A 22,497-nucleotide genomic window follows, 5' to 3' on the forward strand; every position below is an offset into this window, starting at 1 on the left:
TGAGATCAAAACCAGGCTGGAGGCTGGAGTGCAGTGGCACGATCTCGGCTCATTGCAACCTCCGCCTCCCAGGTTCAAGTGATTCTCCTGCCTCCGGAGTAGCTGAGATTACAGGCATGCACCACCACACCAGGCTAATTTTTGTATTTTTAGTAGAGAGGGGTTTCGCCATGTTGGCCAGGCTGGTCTCAAAGTCCTGATGTCAAGTGATCTGCCTGCCCTGGCCTCCGAAAGTGCTAGAATTACAGGCATGAGCCACTGTGCCCGACCCGGCCCCTTTTTTAGTTTTATACATAATACAAATGCTTGTGCAACATGTATTCTTTTTCTTTTTTCTTTTTTTTTTTCCTTTGGTAGAGACAGGGTCTTGCTATGTTGCCCAGGCTGGTCTCAAACTCCTGGCCTCAGGCAGTCATCCTGCCTCAGCCTCCCAGAGTGCTGGAATTACAGGTATGAGCCTCTGTGCCTGGCTTATATTCTTTCATGTGTGTTTAATGTACTCAACATTATATTCATTCATAGGATTAAACCATGTTGTTGCACATAGACGTAGTTCCTTTATTCTTTTTGTTTTAGAGACGGGGTCTCACTCTGTTGCCCAGGTGGGAGTGCACTTACATGATGATAACTCATTGCAGCCTCAAACTCTTGAGGTCAAGCATCCTCCTGCCTCGGCCTCCCAAGTAGTTAGGACTACAGATGTGTGTTACCATACCTGGCTAATTTTTGTAGAGCGGGAATCTCACTACATTGCCCAGGCTGGTCTTGAACTCCTGGCCTCTATTGATATTCCTGCCTCACCCTTCAAAGCATTGGGATTATAGGCATGAGCTACCTAGCCTGGTTCCTTTATTCTTCTTGCTGTATAGTATTTTATTAATTTGTTTATCTGTTCTGTTGATAGGCATTTGGATAGTTTCTCGTTTGGGTTTCTTTATAACAATACTGCTAAGATTATTCTTGTATATCTTCTGAACACAAGTATACAATTCTGTTGGATATATATAACTAGGAAGGGAATTGATGGATCATAGGATAACCATGTGAAAAAGCTTTTGCAGAAACTGCAAAACTTTCCCATAATGATTGTACCAATTTGCATGCCCACAAGAATAAGTATGAGCATTTAGGTTATTCTACAAGCTTGTTAAAACTGAGTGTTTTCTACCTTTATAATTTTTGCCATTCTGGTAGGTGTATAGTTGTTTTAGTTTAACTTTTTTTTTTTTTTTTTTTTTTTGAGATGAAGTCTCACTCTGTCGCCAGGCTAGAGTGCAGTGGTGCAATCTTGGCTTACTGCAACCTCCGCCTCCCAAGTTCAAGCAATTCTCCTGCCTCAGCCTCCCGAGTAGCTGGGACTACAGGTGCACGCCTCCGCGCCCAGCTAATTTTTGTATTTTTAATAGAGATGGGGTTTCACCCTGTTGGCCAGGGCGGTCTTGATCTCTTGACCTTGTGATCCCCCCACCTTGGCCTCCCAAAGTGCTGGGATTACAGGCGTGAGCCACCGCACCTGGCCCCTTAACTTTTTTTTTTTATTCTTTTTTGAGACAGTCTCACTCTGTCATCTAGGCTGGAATGCAGTGGCGTAATCTCGACTCACTGCAACCTCTGTCTCCTGGGTTCAAGTATTCTCCTGCCTCAGCCTCCCAAACTGAGATTACAGGCATACATCACTACACCCGACTAATTTTTGTACTTTTAGTAGAGATGGGTATCACCATGTTGGCCAGGCTGGCCTCGAGCTCCTGACCTCAAATGTTCCACCCGCCTCAGCCTTCCAAAATGGTAAGATTACAGGCATGAGCCTTATTAAGGTGCCGGCCTTACTTTAACTTTTTATTTTGACGATAATTTCAGACTTATGGAAAAGTTGCAGAAAATAGTACAAGAATTCCTGTAATGCATCAGCCAGGTTTCTGAATATTAACATTTTCCCTTTTGTTTTTTGTTTGTTTGTTTTGAGACAGAGTCTTGCTCTGTCGCCCAAGCTGGAGCGCAGTGGCACGATCTTGACTCACTGCAACTTTCGCCTCCTGGGCTCAAGTGATTCTCATGCCTCAGCCTCCCAAGTACCTGGGATTATAGGCGTGTGCTGCCATTCCTAGCTAATTTTTGTGTTTTGTGTTTTTAGTAGAGATGGGGGTTTTCACCATGTTGGCCAGACTGGTCTCGAACTCCTGACCTCAAATGATCCACCTGCCTTGTCCTCCCATAGTGCTGGGATTACAGATGTGAGCCACTGCACCTGGCCAATGTTAACATTTTCTACATTGCTTAAAGTTCTTACATTCCAAAAAGTTCGTCTTCATTCTGTTTTGTGTCCTTCATGCACACCTGTCTCTTTTTTTAGTATAAGAATTATTTTTAATATAGTCAATACTGTTACTAATGATTCCCCGTTAATGTCATCAGTTATCCAGTAGGTACATTTTCCCAATTGTCTCATAAATGGCTTTTTATTATAGTACAGTTTTTTTGATCAGGATACAAACAGGGTCCCATATATTGCATTTGGTCAATACATTTTTTTTAATCCTCTGTCCAGTCATACTGAAGAGCTATCTTTTTAGTCTGACCTGGCTACTTCCCCTTCAATCTCACCTTGAACATACCACTTCTGTTTATTACTCTACAGTGTCTTCAGGCACATTTTACTAATGCTTTGACTATATTTCTGGTTGTCCTCAGCAGGAGGATTAGATTGAATTAACTAGTCTACCATTGCAAGTCTTCATTCCTTTAAAATTGTGTGTGCATATCAATTACAATTGAAATGAATAGCAGCTTGGCACAGTGGCTCACACCTGTAATCCCAGCAGTTTGGGAGGCTGAGGTGGGCAGATCACCTGAGGTCAGGAGTTCGAGACCAGCCTGACCAACAAGACAAAACCCTATCTCTACTAAAAAAAATACAAAAAAATTAGCCGAGTGTGGTGACATGCACCTGTAATCCCAGCTACTAGGGAGGCTGAGGCAGGAGAATCTCTTGAACCCAGGAGGCGGAGGTTGTAGGGAGCTGAGATCATGCCACTATACTCCAGCCTGGCAACAGCGAGACTCCGTCTGAAAAAGAAAGAAATACCTAGAAAGTTTTTTTTTTTTTTTTCTTTTGAGACTGAGTCTTGCTTCATCATCCAGGCTGGAGTGCAGTGGCTCAATCTTGGCTCACTGCAACCTCGGCCTTCTGAGTAGCTGGGATTACAGGGACACACCACCATGCCCGGCTAATTTTTGTATTTTTAGTAGAGACGGGGTTTCTCCATGTTGGTCAGGCTGGTCTCAAACTCCTGACCTCATGATCCGCCTACGCGGCCTCCCAAAAGTGCCAGGATTATAGGCATGAGCCACCGTGCCTGGCCTGAGAAAATATTAATGAAGGTAAAAGATGATATTGAAACTCACTATAGAGTCTGACTGGGCGTGGTGATTGACACCTGTAATCCCAGCACTTTGGAAGGCTGAGGCAGGAGGATCACTTGAGGTCAGGAGTTTGAGACCAGCCTGGCCAACATGGTGAAACCATGCCTCTACTAAAAATAGAAAAATTAGCTGGGCATGGTGGTGCATGCCTGTATTTCCAGCTATTCCAGAGGCTGAGGCAGGAGAATTGCTTGAACCTGGGAAGCAGAGGTTGCACTGAGCCGAGATTGCACCACTGCATTCCAGCCTGGGTGACAGAGTTAGACTCCGTCTCAAAAAAAAAAAAAAAAAAAAAGTCCTTCCATAAACTCAGGAGTCTCATTTGATCTGATCTTTTTTCTGTTCATTTTATGTGAGAGTTGCAAAGAAAAGTAGCAGGCTAGTAGAAACAAAAAGGGAAGGAAAGCTAGATAAATAGGAATGGATACTATAGTTAAAACTTCAGTTTTTTTAAACTGTAACAATAGTTGTAATTAAGAAGGAAACCACTGAGAGCAGAATGTAGTTGTTGATTAAATATTTAATTTTTTCCTTTCCAGAAAATAGAAGCACGAGTGTCTGCTGATGAAGACCTCAAACTTTCTGATCTTTTAAAATATTACTTAAGGGAATCTCAAGCTGCTAAGGTAATTTTAATCTTTTTTTAAATGAGCCATTTTACAAAAAGCCATTTCTTGAGAGTTTGTTAGACTTCAGATAGTTAATGATGATTTATCTCCTTTATGTGATTTTAAATTATATTTTCAAATATGAATATTATTTCTCCTTTTAGAAATTGTATATATGTATATAATTATACATATTTCATGTGGGAAACCTCACATAAGATTCTCGTCTTTATTATATTTCTGATATAATCTAGAACTTTAAAAAAATGAATTTGTGGTCAGGTGTGGTGGCTCACGCCTGTAATCCCAACACTTGGGGAGGCCAAGGTCAGAGGATCACCTGAGGTCAGGAGTTCAAGACCAGCCTGGCTAACATGATGAAACCCTGTCTCTACTGAAAGTACAAAAAATTAACTGGGCATGGTGGTGGGTGCCTGTAATCCCAGCTACTTGGGAGGCTGAGGTAGGAGAATCACTTGAACCTGGGAGGCAGAGATTACAGTGAGCCGAGATTGCGTGCCGTTGAACTGCAGACTGGGTGACAAGAGCAAAACTCCATCTCAAAAAAAAAAGAGGCTGGGGGTGGTGGCTCATGCCTCTAATCTCAGCACTTTTGGAGGGTGAGGCGGATGGATCACCTGAGGTCAGGAGTTCGAGACCACCCTGACCAACATGGTGAAACCCCATGTCTACTAAAAGTGCAAAAATTACCCGGGCATGGTGGTGGGCACCTGTAGTCCCAGCTACTCGGGAGGCTGAGAAAGAATTGCTTGAATGCAGGAAGTGGAGGTTGCAGTGAGCAGAGATTGCGCTATTGCACTGCAGCCTGGGCAACAAGAGTGAAACTCTGTCTCAAAAAATAATAATAAATAATAAAAACAAAGAAAAAGAAAAAAAGCAAGACCTGGCCGGGTGCAGTGGCTCACACCTGTAATCCGAGCACTTTGGGAGGCTGAGGCAAGTGGATCACCTGGGGTCAGGAGTTCAAGACCAGCCTGACCAACATTGCAAAACCCCAACTCTGTCTTTAAAAACAAATGAATTGGGTGTATTTCTTCAGGTAAAATATCTTGGAAAACAAAAGTAAAATGATCAAATAACAGTTGTATTGCTAAAGGATTTCTTTCTTTTTTTTTTTTTTTTTTTTTTTTGAGATGGAGTCTCACTCTGTCACCCAATTATATAACCTCTGCTTTCTGAGTTCAAGCGGTTTTCCTGCCTCAGCCTCCTGAGTAGCTGGGATTACAGGCATGTGCCACCACGCCCAGCTAGTTTTCGTATTTTTAGTAGAGGCAGCATTTCCCTATGTTGGCCAGGCTGGTCTCGAACTCCTGACCTCAGGTGATCTGCTTGCCTTGGCCTCCCAAAGTGCTGGAATTATGGGCATGAGCCACATATTGCGAAAGGATTTCTTTTTTCTTTTGAGGTGGACTCTAGCTCTGTCACCCAAGCTGGAGTGCAGTGGCGTGATGCAGCTCACTGCAACCTCCGCCTCCTGGGTTCAAGTGATTCTCCTGCCTCAGCCTTCCAAAGTAGCTGGGATTACAGGCGCCCGCCACCGCGCCCGGCTAACTTTTGTATTTTTAGTAGAGATGGAGTTTCACCATATTGGCCAGGCTGGTCTTGAATTCCTGACCCCGTGATCCCCTCACCTGGCCTCCCAAAGTGCTGGGAGTACAGGCATGAGCTACCACACCCAGCTGCAAAAGGATTTCTTATTTGGTCTATGCAAGTCCTCCATTGAGAGTGAGAGCGCCATAAAACAAAAACATGTTTTTTTATAAGGCAATTCATGTTTCCCTTTAAAAGCCGTGGGCAGCAGGACGCAGTGGCTCACACCCTGTAATCCCAGCACTTTGGGAGGCCGAGGCGGATGGATCACGAGGTCAGCAGTTTGAGACCAGCCTGGCCAACATGGTGAAACCCCGTCTCTACTAAAAACACAAATATTAGCCAGGCATGGTGGCAGGCGCCTGTAATCACAGCTACTCCAGAGGCTGAGGCAGGAGAATCGTTTGAAGCCAGGAGGGGGAGATAGCAGTGAGCCGAGACCGTGCCATTCCATTCCAGCCTGGGCAACACAGTGAGACTCCATCTCAAAAAAAATTAATTAAAAAGAAAAAACTGTGCAAGACTAAAACACTAACCAAAAATTATTATTATTATTATTATTATTATTATTATTATTATTATTATTTATTTATTTATTTTAAAGACAGAGTGTCGCCCTGTTGCCCAGGCTGGAGTGCAGTGGCGTGATGTTGGGTTATGGCAACCTCTGCCTCCTGGGTCCAAGCCATTCTCCTGCCTCCTCCTCCTGAGTAACTGGGGCTACAGGCACTCGCCACCATACCCGGATAATTTTTGTGTTTTTAGTAGATACGGGGTTTCACCACGTTGGCCAAGGTGGTCTCGACCTCCTTACCTCAAGTGATCCACCAGCCTCAGCCTCCCAACATGCTGGGATTACAGGCGTGAACCATCCCGCCTGGCCTCAAAAAAATTTTTTTGACTGGGCACTGTGACTTATGCCTGTGATCCCAACACTTTGGGAGGCCAGTGTGGGAAAATCACATGAGGCCAAGAGTTCAAGACCAGCCTAGGCAACAAAATGACATTCTGTGTCTACAAAACGTTTTAAAAATTAGCTAGGCCATGGTGGTATGTTCCTATAGTCCCAGGGGAGGTTGACACAGGAGGATTGCTTGAGCCCAGGAGTTCAAAACTGCAGTGAGCCGTGATTGTCACTGTATACTCTTGCCTGAACAACAGAGTAAGACCTTGTCTTTAAAAAAAAGTTAACACCATGTTGGCCAAGCTGGTCTTGAACTCTTGACCTCAAGTGATCCATCTGCCTCAGCCTCCCAAAGTCCTGGGATTACAGGCATGAGCCACCACATCCGGCCAGCCGGGCGCGGTGGCTCAAGCGTGTAATCCCAGCACTTTGGGAGGCCGAGACGGGCGGATCACGAGGTCAGGAGCTCGAGACCATCCTGGCTAACATGGTGAAACCCCGTCTCTACTAAAAAATACAAAAAACTAGCCGGGAGAGGTGGCGGGCGCCTGTAGTCCCAGCTACTCGAGAGGCTGAGGCAGGAGAATGGCATAAACCCAGGAGGCGGAGCTTGCAGTGAGCTGAGATCCAGCCACAGCACTCCAGCCCGGGCAACAGAGCAAGACTCCGTCTCAAAAAAAAAAAAAAAAAGTTAACACAAGGCCGGGCACGATGACTCACACCTGTAATCCCAGCACTTTGGGAGGCTGAGGTGGGCGGATCATGAAGTCAGGAGATCGAGACCATCCTGGCTAACACAGTGAAACCCCATCTCTACTAAAAAATACAAAAAATGAGCCGGGTGTGGTAGTGGGCACCTGTAGTCCCAACTACTCGGGATGCTGAGGCAGGAAAATGGCATGAACCCGGGAGGTGGAGCTTGCAATGAGCGGAGATCGTGCCACGGCACTTCAACCTGGGCGACAGAGCGAGACTCCATCTCAGAAAAGAAAAAGTTAACACGAATAACTGAAAAGCACTGAAAACTTAGTGGATCAGATAACCGAAATTCAGTGTTAATTTGTGAATTGACCTGATCACTGATGCTGATCATTTTTATTAAATTATCTATAACCCTTTAACTTTGAATTCTTAGGTACTTATAAGTACACTGTTCATATCAAATTATATCTTATAAACTATTTACATTGGATGGGCAGTGCTAAAATATTCACTTTTGAAGACTTTAAATTATCAAACATGGTTGTTTTTTGTTTTAATTTTTTGCAGAGACAAGTGTCTCACTATGTTGCAAACTCCTGGGCTCAAGTTACCCTCCCGCTTCAGCCTCCCAAGGTGTCAGGATTATAGGTGTGAGCCCCTGTTCACAGCCAAATGTGGTCGTTAATAGATAACAATTTCTTAGTAACTTTAAGAAATGATTAAAATTTAGTTGTCAGAATTAAAAGTACAACAAGGTATCACTATACACCTTAATTAGAATGGATAAAAGGAGAAAAATTCTGGCAAAGATACATAGCAATTTAAACCATCATATACTGTTAATAGGAATGTGGTGCACCTTCTTGGGAAACTTCCATAGTTTTTGTTTGTTTGTTTGTTTGTTTGTTTTTTTGAGATGGAGTCTCGCTTTGTCGCCCAGGCTGGAGTGCAGTGGCACCATCTCGGCTCACTGCAAGCTCCGCCTCCTGGGTTCACGCCATTCTCCTGCCTCAGCCTCCGAGTAGCTGGGAATACAGGCACGCACCACCACGCCCGGCTAATTTTTTGTATTTTTAGTAGAGACGGGGTTTCACCGTGTTAGCCAGGATGGTCTGGATCTCCTGACCTCGTGATCCGCCCGCCTCGGCCTCCCAAAGTGCTGGGATTACAGGCGTGAGCCACCGCGCCCGGCCATAGTTTCTTAAAAGGCGAAATATACTATGCAGTGATCCAGTCAGTTCACTTCTAGGTATTCACCCAAGAGAAATGAAAGCAGGTCTGGGCATGGTGGCTCACCCCTGTTATCCCAACACTTTGGGAGGCCAAGGCAGGAGGATTGCTGGAGGCTAGGAATTCAAGACCAGCCTGGCAACATAGCATGATCCTATCTCTATTGAAAAGAAGGAAAGGGCCGGGCGCGGTGGCTCACGCCTGTAATCCTAGCACTTTGGGAGGCCGAGGCGGGCGGATCACGAGGTCAGGAGATTGAGACCATCCTGGCTAACACGGTGAAACTCTGTCTCTACTAAAATACAAAAAAATTAGCTGGGCATCATGGTGGGTGCCTGTAGTCCCAGCTACACAGGAGGCTGAGGCAGGAGAATGGCGTGAACCTGGGAGGCGGAACTTGCAGTGAGCCAAGATCATGCTACTGCACTCCAGCCTGGGCGACAGAGCAAGACTCCATCTCAAAAAAAAAAAAAAAAAAAAAAAGAAGAAGGCCAGGTGCGGTGGCTCACGCCCATAATCCCAGCACTTTTGAAGGCTGAGGCAGGTGGATCGCGGAGTTGAGAGTTCAAGACCAGCCTGGCCAACATGGTGAAACCCCATCTCTACTAAAAATACAAAAAAATTAGCCAGACATGGTGGCGGGCGCCTATAATCCCAGCTACTCGGGAGGCTGAGGCAGAGAATTGCTTGAACCGGAAAGTGGAGGTTACAGTGAGCCGAGATCACGTCACTGCACTCCAGCCTGGGTGACAGAGCAAGACTTTGTCAAAAATAAATAAATAAATAAAAATAAATAAAAAGAGAAATAACCCAATTTAAAAATGGGCAAAGGACTTAAAGTTTTCTCCAAAGAAGATACACAAATGGCCATTAAACCATCAAAAGATACTCACAAGCTGTCAGGGAAATGCAAATCGGCAGTATGAGATAGGCCTGGCGTGGTGGCTCACACCTATAATCCCAACACTTTGGGAGACCAAGGCAGGTGGATCACTTGAAGTCAGGAGTTTGAGACCAGCCTGGCCAACATGGTGAAACCCCATCTCTACTAAAAATATAAAAATTAGCCAAGCATAGTGACAGGCACCTGTAATCCCAGCTACTCAGGAGGCTGAGGTGGAGAATTGCTTGAACCTGGGAAGCAGAGGTTGCTGTGAGCCAAGATCGCGCCACTGCACTCCAGCCTGGGTGACAAAGCACGACTCCGTGTCAGGAAAAAAAAAATACGAGATATCACTTTATACCCACAAAGTGGCCTTCATTTAAAAAAGAAAAAAAAAAAAAAAACAGGTAAAGCCAGGCACAGTGGCTCACACCTGTAATCCCAGCACTTTGGGAGGCAGAGGCAGGCAGATTACCTGAGGTCGGGAGTTTGAGACCAGCCTGACCACAGAGAAACCCCATCTCTACTGAAGATACAAAATCAGCCAGGCATGGTGGCGCGTGCCTCTAATCCCAGGTACTCTGGAGGCTGAGGCAGGAGAATCGCTTGAACCCAGGAGGCAGAGGTTGCGGTGCGCTGAGATTGCGCCATTGCACTCCAGCCTGGGCAACGACAGCGAAACTCCTTCTCCAAAACCAAAAAACAGATAATAAGTGTTGACAAGGATATGACTGAGGAAATTGGAACTGTCATATGGTGTTGGTAGGAATGTAAAATGTGCAGCCACTATGGAAAACCATATGGCAGTTTCTCAAAGGTTTGATGTAGAGTTACCATATTACTCAGCAATTTCATTCCTTAATAGTGAGAAATGAAGCCATGTCCATATAAACACTTGTATGTAAATGTTCACAGCAGCGTTATTAATTATGTCCAAATAGTGGTAATAAACCAAATGCCTATCAACTGATGAATGAATTAATGTGATACAGCCATATGTGAAATACTATTAAGCAGTAGAAAGGAGTGAAATACTGATTTGTGCTACAACATAGATGAACTTGAAACTTGCTAAGTGGCAGAAGCCAGGCACAAAAAACTCACATGATTCCATTTTTATGAAATATCCAGAATAGGTGAACCCCCATTTCTACTAAAAATTCAAAAATTAGCCAGGCATTGTGGCACACGCCTGTAGTCCCAGCTACTCAGAAGGCTGCAGCAGGAGAATCGCTTAAACCCAGGAGGCAGAGGTTGTAGTGAGCCAAGTTCACACTACCACACTCCAGCCTAGGCAACAGAGTGAGATTCCATCTCAAAAAAAAAAAAAAAAAAAAAAAAAAGGGACATGTCCAGAATAGGCAAATCTGTAGATGCAGCAAATTGGCGGTTGTCTAGGGATATGGGCACACATGGGAAAATGGCAAGTGGCTGTTGATGGGCATGGGGTTTCTTTTTGGGTGATGAAAGTGTTCTGAAATCGATTATGGTGATCCTCAATTCTGTGAGCTTGCTAAAAACCATTGAATTTCATATTTTAAATTGTGAGTTATGTGGTACATGGACTGTGTAATTCAAGCTGTTACTTAAAAAACGAGCTGAGTGCAGTGACTCACGCCTGTAATACACTTTAGCAGGCTGAAATAGGAGGATCGCTTTGAGGCCAGGAGTTTGAGACCTGCCTGGACAACATAGTGAGGCCCCATCTCTACAAAAATATTTAAAAATTAGAATAACTTTGGGAGGTGGAGGCGAGTGGATCACAAGGTCAAGAGATGGAGACCATCCTGGCCAACATGGTGAAACCCCGTCTTTACTAAAAATACAAAAATTAGCCAGGCGTGGTGGTGCACGCCTGTAGTCCCAGCTACTCGGGAAACTGAGGCAGGAGAATTGCTTGAATCCGCGAGGTGGAGGTTACAGTGAGCTGAGATCGTGCCTCTGCACTCCAGCCTGGTGACAGAGCAAGACTCCGTCTCAAAAAAAAAAAAAAAAAAAATTTAGAATAACTTCAGAGGTTGCAGTGAGCCAAGATCATGCCATTGCACTCCAGCCTGGGCCACAAGAGCAAAACTCCACCTCAAAAAAAAAAAACTGGAGTAACTAGCATGTAGTATATTCACTGTGTGTTAGCTCTGATGGTTGTGGTGGTGGTGACAGTGGTGGCTGGGTGTGACTACTGGAAACATGCAATATATATACTATTGTGAAGCATTCTGTTTTATAGGATCTCCTGTATCGAAGGTCTAGGTCACTAGTGGATTATGAAAATGCTAATAAAGCACTGGATAAAGCAAGAGCAAAAAATAAAGATGTTCTGCAGGCCGAAACTTCCCAACAATTATGTTGTCAGAAATTTGAAAAAATCTCTGAGTCTGCAAAACAAGGTACTGTTATGTTAACTTTCAATCACAAGGTATGCTTTATGACTATTATGTAAATTAAATAATCCTAATTTCTTGTTCACAGAACTTATAGATTTTAAGACAAGAAGAGTTGCTGCATTCAGAAAAAATTTAGTGGAACTGGCAGAGTTAGAACTGAAGCATGCAAAGGTAGTGTTGTAATAAAGATGTAATAATTTAAGTTACTTTTAATTTAGAAATGAATCAGTTATGACATTGATAATTCTTTAATCTTAATTCTCATAGGGATACTGTGACAGCTATTCCTGAATTGGAATTTCATTTTCCGAGGTTATTTCACTGCTTCAAAACAGTTGGTCTGGGTTTTTTGTTTTGTTTTGTTTTTTTGAGACAGAGTCTCGCGCTCTTGCCCAGGCTAGAGTGCAGTGGCACGATCTCAGCTCACTGCAACCTCTGCTTCCCGGGTTCAAGCGATTCTCCTGCGTCAGCCTCCCGAGTAGCTGGGATTACAGGTGTATGCAACCATGCCTGACCCTCTGGTCTTTTTTACATTAGTTGTTTACTTTGAATTAAGCCTCTTCTTGTAGTTAATAAATGAAGTTTGGCCCAAACCTTAGAGTAATTTTAAGACTAGAGAATCTTAGAATTGAGAGGGATTTTAAAGATTATTTAATCAAAGTAAGAATAATATCTGTATCGTCTCCAATGGTCAGCTCTGAAAGAATCTAACACCTAATATGGAAACCAGTATCATTTTTTGACTAGTTGTTTTTTTAAAAGTCTTTCTTAATAAAAACATTTAAAAATTAGGCCGGGTGCGGTGGCTCACACCTGTAATCCCAACACTTTGGGAGACCAAGACGGGTGGATCATCTGAGGTCAGGTGTTCAAGATCAGCCTGGCCAGCATGGTGAAACCTTATCTCTACTAAAAATATAAAAATTAGCTGGGCGTGGTGGCAGGCGCCTGTAATCCCAGCTACTCGGGAGCTGAGGCAGAATTGCTTAAACCCAGGAGGTGGAGGCTGCAGTGAGCCAAGATTGCACCACTGCACTTCAGCCTGGTTGCCAAAAAAAAATTTTATTTAACATTTGCTATTTTTGTTTTCTGATTTCTTAGTCTAATAACCCTGTCAACATGTTTTGATAAGTTTGGCATTATTACTCTTACGGAGCCTGAGCTGGTTTCTGATATTCATTGTTTTTCTTTTTTTTTATTTTTTTATTTTTTTTATTTTTTATTTTTTTTTTGAGACGGAGTCTTGCTCTGTCGCAGGGGCTGGAGTGCAGTGGCCGGATCTCAGCTCACTGCAAGCCCCGCCTCCTGGGTTTTACGCCATTCTCCTGCCTCAGCCTCCGGAGTAGCTGGGACTACAGGCGCCCGCCACCTCGCCCGGCTAAGTTTTTTTTTGTATTTTTAGTAGAGACGGGGTTTCACTGTGTTAGCCAGGATGGTCTCGATCTCCTGACCTCGTGATCCGCCCGTCTCGGCCTCCCAAAGTGCTGGGATTACAGGCTTGAGCCACCGCGCCCGGCCGGTTTTCTTTTTTTTTAAAGAGAGGCCGGGCACAGTGGCTTACGCCTGTAATCCCAGCATTTTAGGTCAGGAGTTCGAGACCACTAACCAAGATGGTGAAACCCCTTCTCTACTAAAAATACAAAAATCAGCTGGGCATGGTGGTGCATGCCTGTAATCCCAGCTTCTCCGGAGGCTGAGGCGAGATGACCACTTGAACCCGAGAGGCGGAAGTTGCCGTGAGCCGAGATCATGCCACTGCACTCCAGCCTGGGCAGCAGAGTGAGATTCTGTGTCCAAAAATAAAAATAAAAAGTTATGAACTACCAGAAGTTTTGCTATACATCAAGGGTTGGCAAACTACAGCCCATCTTCTTCTGTAAAGTCTGTGAGCCAGGAATGGTGTTCCCATTTTTAAATGGTTGGGATTTTTTTGGTTTTTTTTTTTTTTTATTTTTTTGAGACGGAATCTCACTCTGTTGCCCAGGCTGGAGTGCAGTGGCGCGATCTCGGCTCACTGAAAGCTCCGCCTCCCGGGTTCACGCCATTCTCCTGCCTCAGCCTCCCGAGTAGCTGGGACTACAGGCGCCCGCCACCACACCTGGCTAATTTTTTGTATTTTTAGTAGAGACGGGGTTTCACTGTGTTAGTCAGGATGGTCTCGATCTCCTGACCTCGTGATCCGCCCGTCTCGGCCTCTCAGGGTGCTGGGATTATAGGCTTGAGCCACCACACCCGGCCTGGTTTTTGTTTTTAAGGTAGAATAATATGTCGGCCAGGCGCCGTGGCTCACGCCTGTAATCCCAGCACTTTGGGAGGCCGAGGCGGGCGGATCACAAGATCAGGAGATCGAGACCATCCTGACTAACACAGTGAAACCCCGTCTCTACTAAAAATACAAAAAAATTAGCCGGGCGCGGTGGCAGGCACCTCTAGTCCCAGCTACTCGGGAGGCTGAGGCAGGAGAATGGCGTGAACCCGGGAGGCGGAGCTTGCAGTGAGCCGAGATCGCGCCACTGGACTCCAGCCTGGGCAACAGAAAGAGACTCCGTCTCAAAAAAAAAAAAAAGAATAATATGTCATGACATGTATTAATTATGAAATTCAGATTTAAGTATCTATAAATAAAATTTTATTGGAACGCAGCCAAGCTCATTCATTTATGCTTTGTGGCTGCTTTTACGTAGTAGCATACTGGAGTTATTGAAACAGTCTAAAATACTTATTATTTAACCTTTTACACAAAAAGTTTGCTGAGTCCTGCTATAGATTGATGTCAGTGTCCAGTTTCCAGATTCTGCACTTTTTTTTTTTATTATTTGATACGGAATTTTGCTCCTGTTGCCCCAGACTGGAGTGCAGTGGCGTGATCTCGGCTCACTGCAACCTGTGCCTCCTGGGTTCAAGCAATTCTCCTCCCTCAGCGTCCCAAGTAGCTGGGACACAGGTGCACACCACCACGCCCGGCTAATTTTAGTAGAGATAGGGTTTCACCATGTTGGCCAGGCTGGTCTCAAACTGCTGAACTCAGGTGATCCGCCTACCGCGGCCTCCAAAAGTGTTGGAATTGCAGGCATGAACCACCGCGCCTGGCCAGATTCTATACTTTTTCAAATTCTTTCTGACCTGAGTTCTCTGTATTTAGATTTCTGATAACTGTTCTATTAACAGTAGTACTCAATCAGAGGTGATTCTGCCCCCCAGAGGACATTTTGCAATAGCTGAAGACATTTGTGGTTATCACAACTGGGTGTTCTATGGTTACTACCAGTATATGGTGGGCCAAGGATGCTGTTAAACATCCTACAGTGAAGGCTGGGTGCCGTGGCTCACCCCTGTAATGCCAGCACTTTGGGAGGCCAAGGCGGGCAGATCACCTGAGGTCAGGAGTTCAAGACCAACCTGGCCAACATAGCGTAACCCTGTCTCTACTAAAAAATACAAAAAATTAGCCAGTGTAGTGGCACACGCCTGTAATCTCAGCTACTCAAGAGGCTGAGGCAGGACGATCGCTTGAACCCAGGAGGCAGAGGTTGCAGTGAGCCGAGATCATGCCACTGCACTCTAGTCTGGGTGACAGAGCAAGACTCCATATCAAAACAAAGAAAGGCTGGCGTGGTGGCTCATGGCTGTAATCCCAGCACTTTGGGAGGCTGAGGCAGGTGGATCACCTGAGATCAGGAGTTCAAAACCAGCCTGGCCAACATGGCAAAACTCTGTCTCTACTAAAAATACAAAAATTAGCTGCGCATAGTGGCAGACGCCTGTAATCCCAGCTACTGGGGAGGCTGAGGCAGAATTACTTGAACCCGGGAGGCAGAGGTTGCAGTGAGCTGAGATGGTGCCATTGCACTCCAGCCTGGGCAACAGAGTGATACTCCATCTCAGAAAAAAAAAGAAAAAAAGAAATTTACTGAAGAATCTGGTATGTAGAAAGTATTATTGTATGTGAAACAAATTATGTAATTTTATGTGTTTAACCCTTTATGTGTATATAATGAATGGCTGTTTTTAAATTTCTAATGTATCAGTAAAGTCATATGACTTCTAACACTACATTTTATGTGGTTTCTAACAGTGTATTTTCAGTAGGAGTCTTCTAGATTGTTTGGACTAAAATTTATAATTTATTTTTTATTCCTTTTTTAGGGTAACCTACAGTTGCTGCAGAACTGCCTGGCAGTGTTAAATGGAGACACATAAGCCACACTCTGCCTTCCTGTTAAAAAGGGCTGCCTTCCTTCAAATTTTATTTTTGTTTTCTTAATGATGTTAAGCATTTATGCTTACTGGAAACCAACAGAAAACAGCTGAAAAAGTGCATCTACTCCTCTTTTTCTGAGAAACATTGAGCCGCGCACACCCAGGCGATGCCAGTCTGTGTGCTGTGATGCTGCACTGTGTTCCCCACAACAGTGGTCCATCATCGTGCACTCGTCATACTCAGAAGTCCAAAGTTCATTCTTCTTTAAAGTAGCCTCTATAACTCTGTTTATTTTATAAATAGTATTCCTTATGGCTGCCAATCTTATTTACCTTTAAATAATTTCTGAAGTTTAACCTTTTCAGAATGCATTGTTCAAACAAGATAAAGATTGCCTTTTTTGAATTTTTTTTTATTTTGTTTTTAAAAAGCATTATATACCATCTTAGCTCATTCATGTATCCTGGTAAAGCATCTTAATCAGACTTATTTTTAATTACTGAATATTTCTTAGAAGTTTTGGGAAAGATTTTATGTAATCTTTATAAGTATGATTTCTGAAGAAAAGCAAATGCATTAGTATGTTTGCCTTAAACTTGTAGACTAAACCAATTATTGTAAAATAAACAGCGATAACAGTGATAGTTTTTAACTCTGTGGTAATTGTATCACTCTGGAAAATGTGGAGTAGCTGTAATAAATCTACTCCTATAATAATGCTTTACAGCGCAGGTCTTAGTTTTTCTTTTTTCTCGTTTCTTTTGAAATGGCATCTCGAACCAAGTCCACCAATCCCTTTACAAAAGAATGAACTGCTCCTCTGTGTGTACTTCATAGAAGGTGGAATCGGACAGAGGCAGGTTAGCGACAGTTATTCCTGAAATACAGGAGCAAAGTACAGTCTGTTGTGGTTTCCCGGATTCCACGCCTAGCTCAGCCAGTTAAGCATGAGACATATGCCATTGAGCCACTTAGTAGTTATGCGAGTGGATAGATTGGTATGTAGAGGGAAAGGGGTGTGCTGCTGTAAAGAACAACGCTTGTTTGTCTGTGGGGAAAGAAAAGTAGAATATTTGAGATGAAAGTTGGCATACAAGGCCGGGCGCGGTGGCTCAAGCCTGTAATCCCAGCACTTTGGGAGGCCGAGACAGGCGGATCACGAGGTCAGGAGATCGAGACCATCCTGGCTAACACGGTGAAACCCCGTCTCTACTAAAAATACAAAAACTAGCCGGGCGAGGTGGCGGGCGCCTGTAGTCCCAGCTACTCAGGAGGCTGAGGCAGGAGAATGACGTAAACCCGGGAGGCGGAGCTTGCAGTGAGCTGAGATCTGGCCACTGCACTCCAGTCCCAGCGACAGAGCGAGACTCGGCCTCAAAAAAAAAAAAAAAAAAAGAAAGTTGGCATACAAATAGGATACTACCGCCAGTAGTTATATTACAAACACTGTCGGCCTTTCTAATGTGAATGAACTTTACTGTCATTCCTAGTTTAAAGTTAGGTTGCGTGGTTGGATTTTTCCACTATCTTTTTCTAATTTTTCTACCATTTGGAGACCATAGGGATTTGGGCCTGTCACCCCTTGGATGGGTTCCTAGTTTGTTTACATTTTCCTGAACCCTCCTGAGTGCCCATTCTTGGTCTAGTCCCTGGTCGTGATGATTCCACACTTCCTCGGCAGCATGTTCTCTTGCCTCATTCATGAGCTGATCAGTGTTTCGTCTCTTTAACTGACATGTTCCCCAGTGCTGTTTGAACTGTTGATTTTCCGTTGCTGGCTGAGTGCGTTTTGTCCTTCACATAACCTTCACTGGTAAAAATAAGCCCATGTGATGTCCACCAGTGGATGAATGCAGGACCAAGAGCCCTAGCTTCTGGATCCAGGTCTAGCCCCTTCATCTGCGGCTCTGTGGCCCAGGGCAGGTTTGCTTGACCTCTGCCTCAGTTTTCTACTCTAAGGGACATATTGACCTACCTCACAGGGGTGTTGTGAGGATTAATAAATGTTGGTACTGTGCTTTGGAAATGTGAAAACGCTGTGTAAATGTTAAGAAATACTAAGTATAGGGCCAAAAGCTATACAGTGTTTCACTTTAACCATTTGCTATTCTGTACCAAGGTGATCTTTTCTGGGGAAGGAAGTAGAGTGGAAGGTGCATCCCTCGGCCCCTGGTTTACATTGTTAGAGTGCTTATTGTGGGAATGCACTCTAAAAAGTGGGCGTAGAATGAAAGCAGCAGTCCAGTGGTCCTGCCTTTTCTGCAGTTTCACTTTTCTTCAAGTTACAGCAGTTACCTGAAATCTGAAAACATTAAATGAAAAACTGCAGAAACGATTTATGTTTTAAATTTTATGCTGTTCTGAGCAGCGTGATGAAATCTGTTGCCGTCCTACCTGGAACGTTGAGTCACGCCTCTGCCCAGTGTGTCCATGCTGTATACACTGTCCACCCATCAACCACTAAGTAGCTGTGTTGGTTGTCAACATAACAGATCACAAGAAGATTGAGGTTGGGTGCGGTGGCTTACCCCTGTAATCCCAGTACTTTGGGGGTCCAAAGTGGGAAGATTGCTTGAGCCCAGGAGTTCAAGACCAGCCTGGGCAACTAGGCGAGATCCTATCACTAAGAAAAATTTTAAAACAACTTTGGCTGCCAGCAGTGGCTCAGGCCTATAATCCCAGCACTTTGGGAGGCCAAGGGGGGCGGATCACGAGGTCGGGAGATCAAGACCATCCTGGGTAACACGGTGAAACCCCGTCTCTACTAAAAATAACAAAAAATTAGCCGGGTTTGGAGGCGGGCGCCTGTAGTCCCAGTTACTCGGCAGGCTGAGGCGGGAGAATCACTTGAACCCGGGAGGCGGAGGTTGCAGTGAGCTGAGATTGTGCCACCGCACTCCAGCCTGGTGACAGAGCGAGACTCCGTCTCAAAAGTGTGTGTGTGAGTGTGTGTGTATTACATTAGAAGAAAAGCAAACAAGTCTAGAGAGTTGGTGGTGGTCCTAGGACTTGTAACAGGACACGTAAACTGGAGCTGAGGCTGCCACTGTGGGGTGACCTTTGGGGATTCCATGCGCTGATGCCCAGCAAGCAAAGAGAAGCAAGAGTTTGGAGCAAACAGAGAGAAGCAGGGAGGCTTTCCGTGACCCCCTTGTCTAACATGTTAAGCCCTCAACCCCAGCCTTTTCTCTCCATGCCCTCTTCTCTAACCCGTGGTCCACGTTTTTCCCCCTTCTGCTTCATATTACTTGTCTGCTCACTGTCCGTCTCCCCGTTCCATTTCTCTATTGCTTCCCGAAAAGACCACCCTCAAAACATAAAGGCTTTGCAACAACAATGATCATGCATTTCTATCCCAAGTCCGCAGTTTTGATGTTCTGCTCCCTGATACCTAGGGTCTCGGCTGGGGAATGAAACTGTTTCCATGCATTTCTCTCCACAAAGCCTCGGGCTTCCTCACGACACGGCAGCCTGTGTAGTCAGCCTTCTTCCATGGCGGCGCAAACCTCCAAGACGATTCCCGGAGACCCAGATGCCTCTGGAGCTGTAAGGATGCCTCCCACCCAGCCTCGGGAGCCCCTGGACATCGCTTCTGCCAAATGCCGTTGTGGAAGGTAGTCACTATGGCCAAACCAGATCCAAGGAGAGGGGAATTGGGCTCTACTTCTCAATGGGAGAAGTAGTAAAGAAGAAAGTTCTCAGGTGACTGTCCAAAAAAACCGGCCGGGCGCGGTCGCTCTGGGAGGCCGAAGCAAGCGGATCACCTGAGGTCAGGAGTTCAAGACCGGCCTGGTCTACTAAAATAAAAAAACTAGCCGGGCATGATGGCGGGTGCCTGTAATCCCAGCTACTCGGGAGGCTGAGACGGGAGAATCGCTGGAACCCGGGGAGATCGCGCCACTGCACTCCAGCCTGGACAACAAGAGCGAAACTCCGTCTCAAAAATAACAACAACAACAACAACAACAACAACAATAAAATAATAATAACCGTGTATTTACAGATTTTCCCAAGTGTTTAAAAACGGTTTGTTGTCCAGCGTTATACACTTAACTCGACCAGTGCACGCACGGTTTGCATAGTGGACAACTTTGTCCTTTGTCCTGACTTTTTTTCCTTCAAAGTAAGAGGCTTGATTCTCCCCCGACTCCACCCGGCCCCCCCTCCTTTAGGTTCTCCTAGGTTTCGTCGCCGCGTATGTTAGTTACAGTCATTTCCGACAGGCCTACCAGGGAAGATGCTCAAGGAAAACGATGTTCTGTCAAGCTGCTTGGGGAAATCTTAGTGCTTAATGTTTAACCGCGGGGGGGAGGAGGGGAACCTCATAATAGTTATGTCCTGTGGGGAAGACTTCTGTTGGGCTGGCGAGAAGAGAAGGGGCCGAAACGTGCTTTTTGCTGAGAGGAAGGTGAGCCCAAACCCGAGCCCTGCCCGGCCCAGACGCTAGGTCCCTCGGGGACTGGGCGGTGCGGCCGCAAGCTCTTTCTCTCTCTCTCCCTCTTTCTCTCTCTCTCTCTCCCTCCCTCTCTCTCTCTCTCTCTCCCGCCCCCTTCTTCTCGCTCTCTCCCTCTCGCCGTCTTCTTCTCTCTCTCTTTCTCTGTCACTGTCTCTCTCTCTCCCCCCACTTCTTCTCTCTCTTTCTCTCTGTGTCTGTCTCTCTCTCTCTCTCGTCCTCTCAGGTCTCCCTTTCAGGTCCCAGACTCCCGGCCGCGTCCCCACTTGCGCCCACCCAGTCCCGGAGACACCCAGGCCTGTCCCTCAGTAGGTCCCCGGGCAGGCAGCTGGAGAGACCGGAGCGCCGGGGACGTCCCCCCAGCGAGGGCGTGGCGTATGCAGATGAGCACGGCGCGCGGAGGCTGCCGGTCACGCTCGGTCTGGGACCCCACGTCCCGCGCGGATTTCCGAGTGCTGCCGGTGTGATTTTCCCTAGCGGCGAGGGGGAGCGAGGGGGCTGGAGAGGGTGAGGCGGCTGGGGCCGCATGAGAGAAGTGACCGTGTGTTAGAGTGTAGTGGGCGCGAGGGTGTGAGAGAAAGCGGGAGTGACAACTCACACTTACCTGCCAGAGAAAATACCATGATCATGAAGGTGGTTTTCCCAGGGTGAGGCTTATTCGTTGCACGCGGGATGTGTTGATCCCTGCGATTTCCCTAAATGTGGCACACTCGACTGCATGGTTTAGTGGTAGTGGGAGACTGAGTTCGCGCTTTCTCCTGGTGTTCGAGAGGTTAACAAACATGCCCAGCCAGGTTGGTTCCCTAGGTTGGCGAACTGCGCAGTTACGCTGCGTTAGCCTGCAAAATGTTGCTGCGCTGAAGCTTTTCTTCTCTTTATATGGGTGTAAGAGCTCCCGTCTTTTTTTCTTCGCCCGCCCGGGGAAGAGCCTTTGGCACCGGTTTGCCTGGAAACGTTACGATCTCCTGCTTTTCCAGGCCAAAGCCGCGTTTTTCCTGCAAGTTTGGGGTGTGTAGAGAAAAAAGCCAGAACAGCTTTCTCGGGCGTGGACTAGGCCCCTGGGGAAAATATCCCAGGATCTGTTAACCGCTAGCAGAAACGACAGAGTATGTATGGGCAATTAATCCTGGTACAGGCAAGCCGGATAGGCTCAGAGGTTTAGGAAGAACCCGTCAGGGTTGAGTTCCCCGCGTCCCCACCTACGGGGAGATCGAGTCCGCGGGAGCTGCTGATCTCACCCAGGCAGGTGCTGGGCTTGTTGGCAGCAGGATCTTCTGGAAGGACTAGAACTGACTCATCCCACTCCCAAAGAGAAGCAGGCGTGTCATGCATGACAGTGAAGGCCGGACTACAAGGCCCTCAAGAACAGTTTGGGTCCTCGCTAACGGCCTTGAGAGACCACGCAAGACTGGTCAGAACAGCCATGTAGAAAGGCTTTTCATGGGCCGGGCGCGGTGACTCGCCTCTAAACCCAGCACTTTGAGAGGCCGAGACGAGCGGATCACTTTGAGGCCAGGAGTTGGAGACCAACCTGGGCAACATGGTGAAAATACAAAAAATTAGCCGGGCGTCGTGGCTCGTGCCTGTAATTCCAGCTGCTCGAGAGGCCGAGGCATGAGAATTGCTTAAACCCGGGAGGCGGAGGTTGCACTGAGCCGAGATGGCGCCACTGCACTCCAGCCTGGGCGACAGAGCAAGACTCCGTCAAAAAAAAAAAAAAAAAAAAAAAAAAAAGGAGGGAGGGAGGGAAGGAGGCTTTTCATGAATGCTTTTAAGGTCTCCTGACAGCCTCTGTACATGTCCCCAGGAGGAAACAAGACACTCTGATGTTCAGGGCCACCATCCTGACATGGACCTTTCCTCCAATTATAATGTTGCCATTTTGCTATCTTAAGACCCTTATGCCCAAGCCTTCTCAGACCTCAGCACCCCTGGGATATGTGTAATAGAAGGGTAAATACAGGCTAGGCGCCGTGGCTCATGTCTGTAATCCCAGCACTTTGGGAGGCCCAGGTGGGCGGATCACCTGAGGTCAGGAGCTCGAGACCAGCTTGACCAACATGGCAAAATCCTGTCTCTACTAAAAACACAAAAATTA

At 46.0% G+C, this 22,497-nt stretch overlaps 1 protein-coding gene and 1 non-coding gene across 3 annotated transcripts in view; both read left to right on the forward strand.

Annotated features, from left to right (window-relative positions):
- Window positions 1-16,672, forward strand: part of SNX6 (sorting nexin 6) — a 68,609-nt gene extending 51,937 nt beyond the window's left edge. For both annotated transcript variants that reach the window (XM_010366591.2, XM_010366597.2), the window contains 4 exons: window positions 3,963-4,049; window positions 11,589-11,748; window positions 11,831-11,916; window positions 15,892-16,672. In XM_010366591.2, the coding sequence (XP_010364893.1) occupies window positions 3,963-4,049; window positions 11,589-11,748; window positions 11,831-11,916; window positions 15,892-15,945 (387 nt within the window). In that variant the 3' untranslated portion in view covers window positions 15,946-16,672. The remainder of the gene's footprint in view (window positions 1-3,962; window positions 4,050-11,588; window positions 11,749-11,830; window positions 11,917-15,891) is intronic.
- A 4,323-nt stretch (window positions 16,673-20,995) lies between these two features.
- On the forward strand, window positions 20,996-21,160 carry LOC115897928. Its single transcript, XR_004057702.1, has one exon. It is a non-coding gene; the product is annotated as a U1 spliceosomal RNA (small nuclear RNA).
- The last annotated feature ends 1,337 nt before the right edge of the window (window positions 21,161-22,497 follow it).

Source organism: Rhinopithecus roxellana, chromosome 5, assembly GCF_007565055.1.
Source record: "Rhinopithecus roxellana isolate Shanxi Qingling chromosome 5, ASM756505v1, whole genome shotgun sequence".
NCBI lineage: Eukaryota > Metazoa > Chordata > Mammalia > Primates > Cercopithecidae > Rhinopithecus > Rhinopithecus roxellana.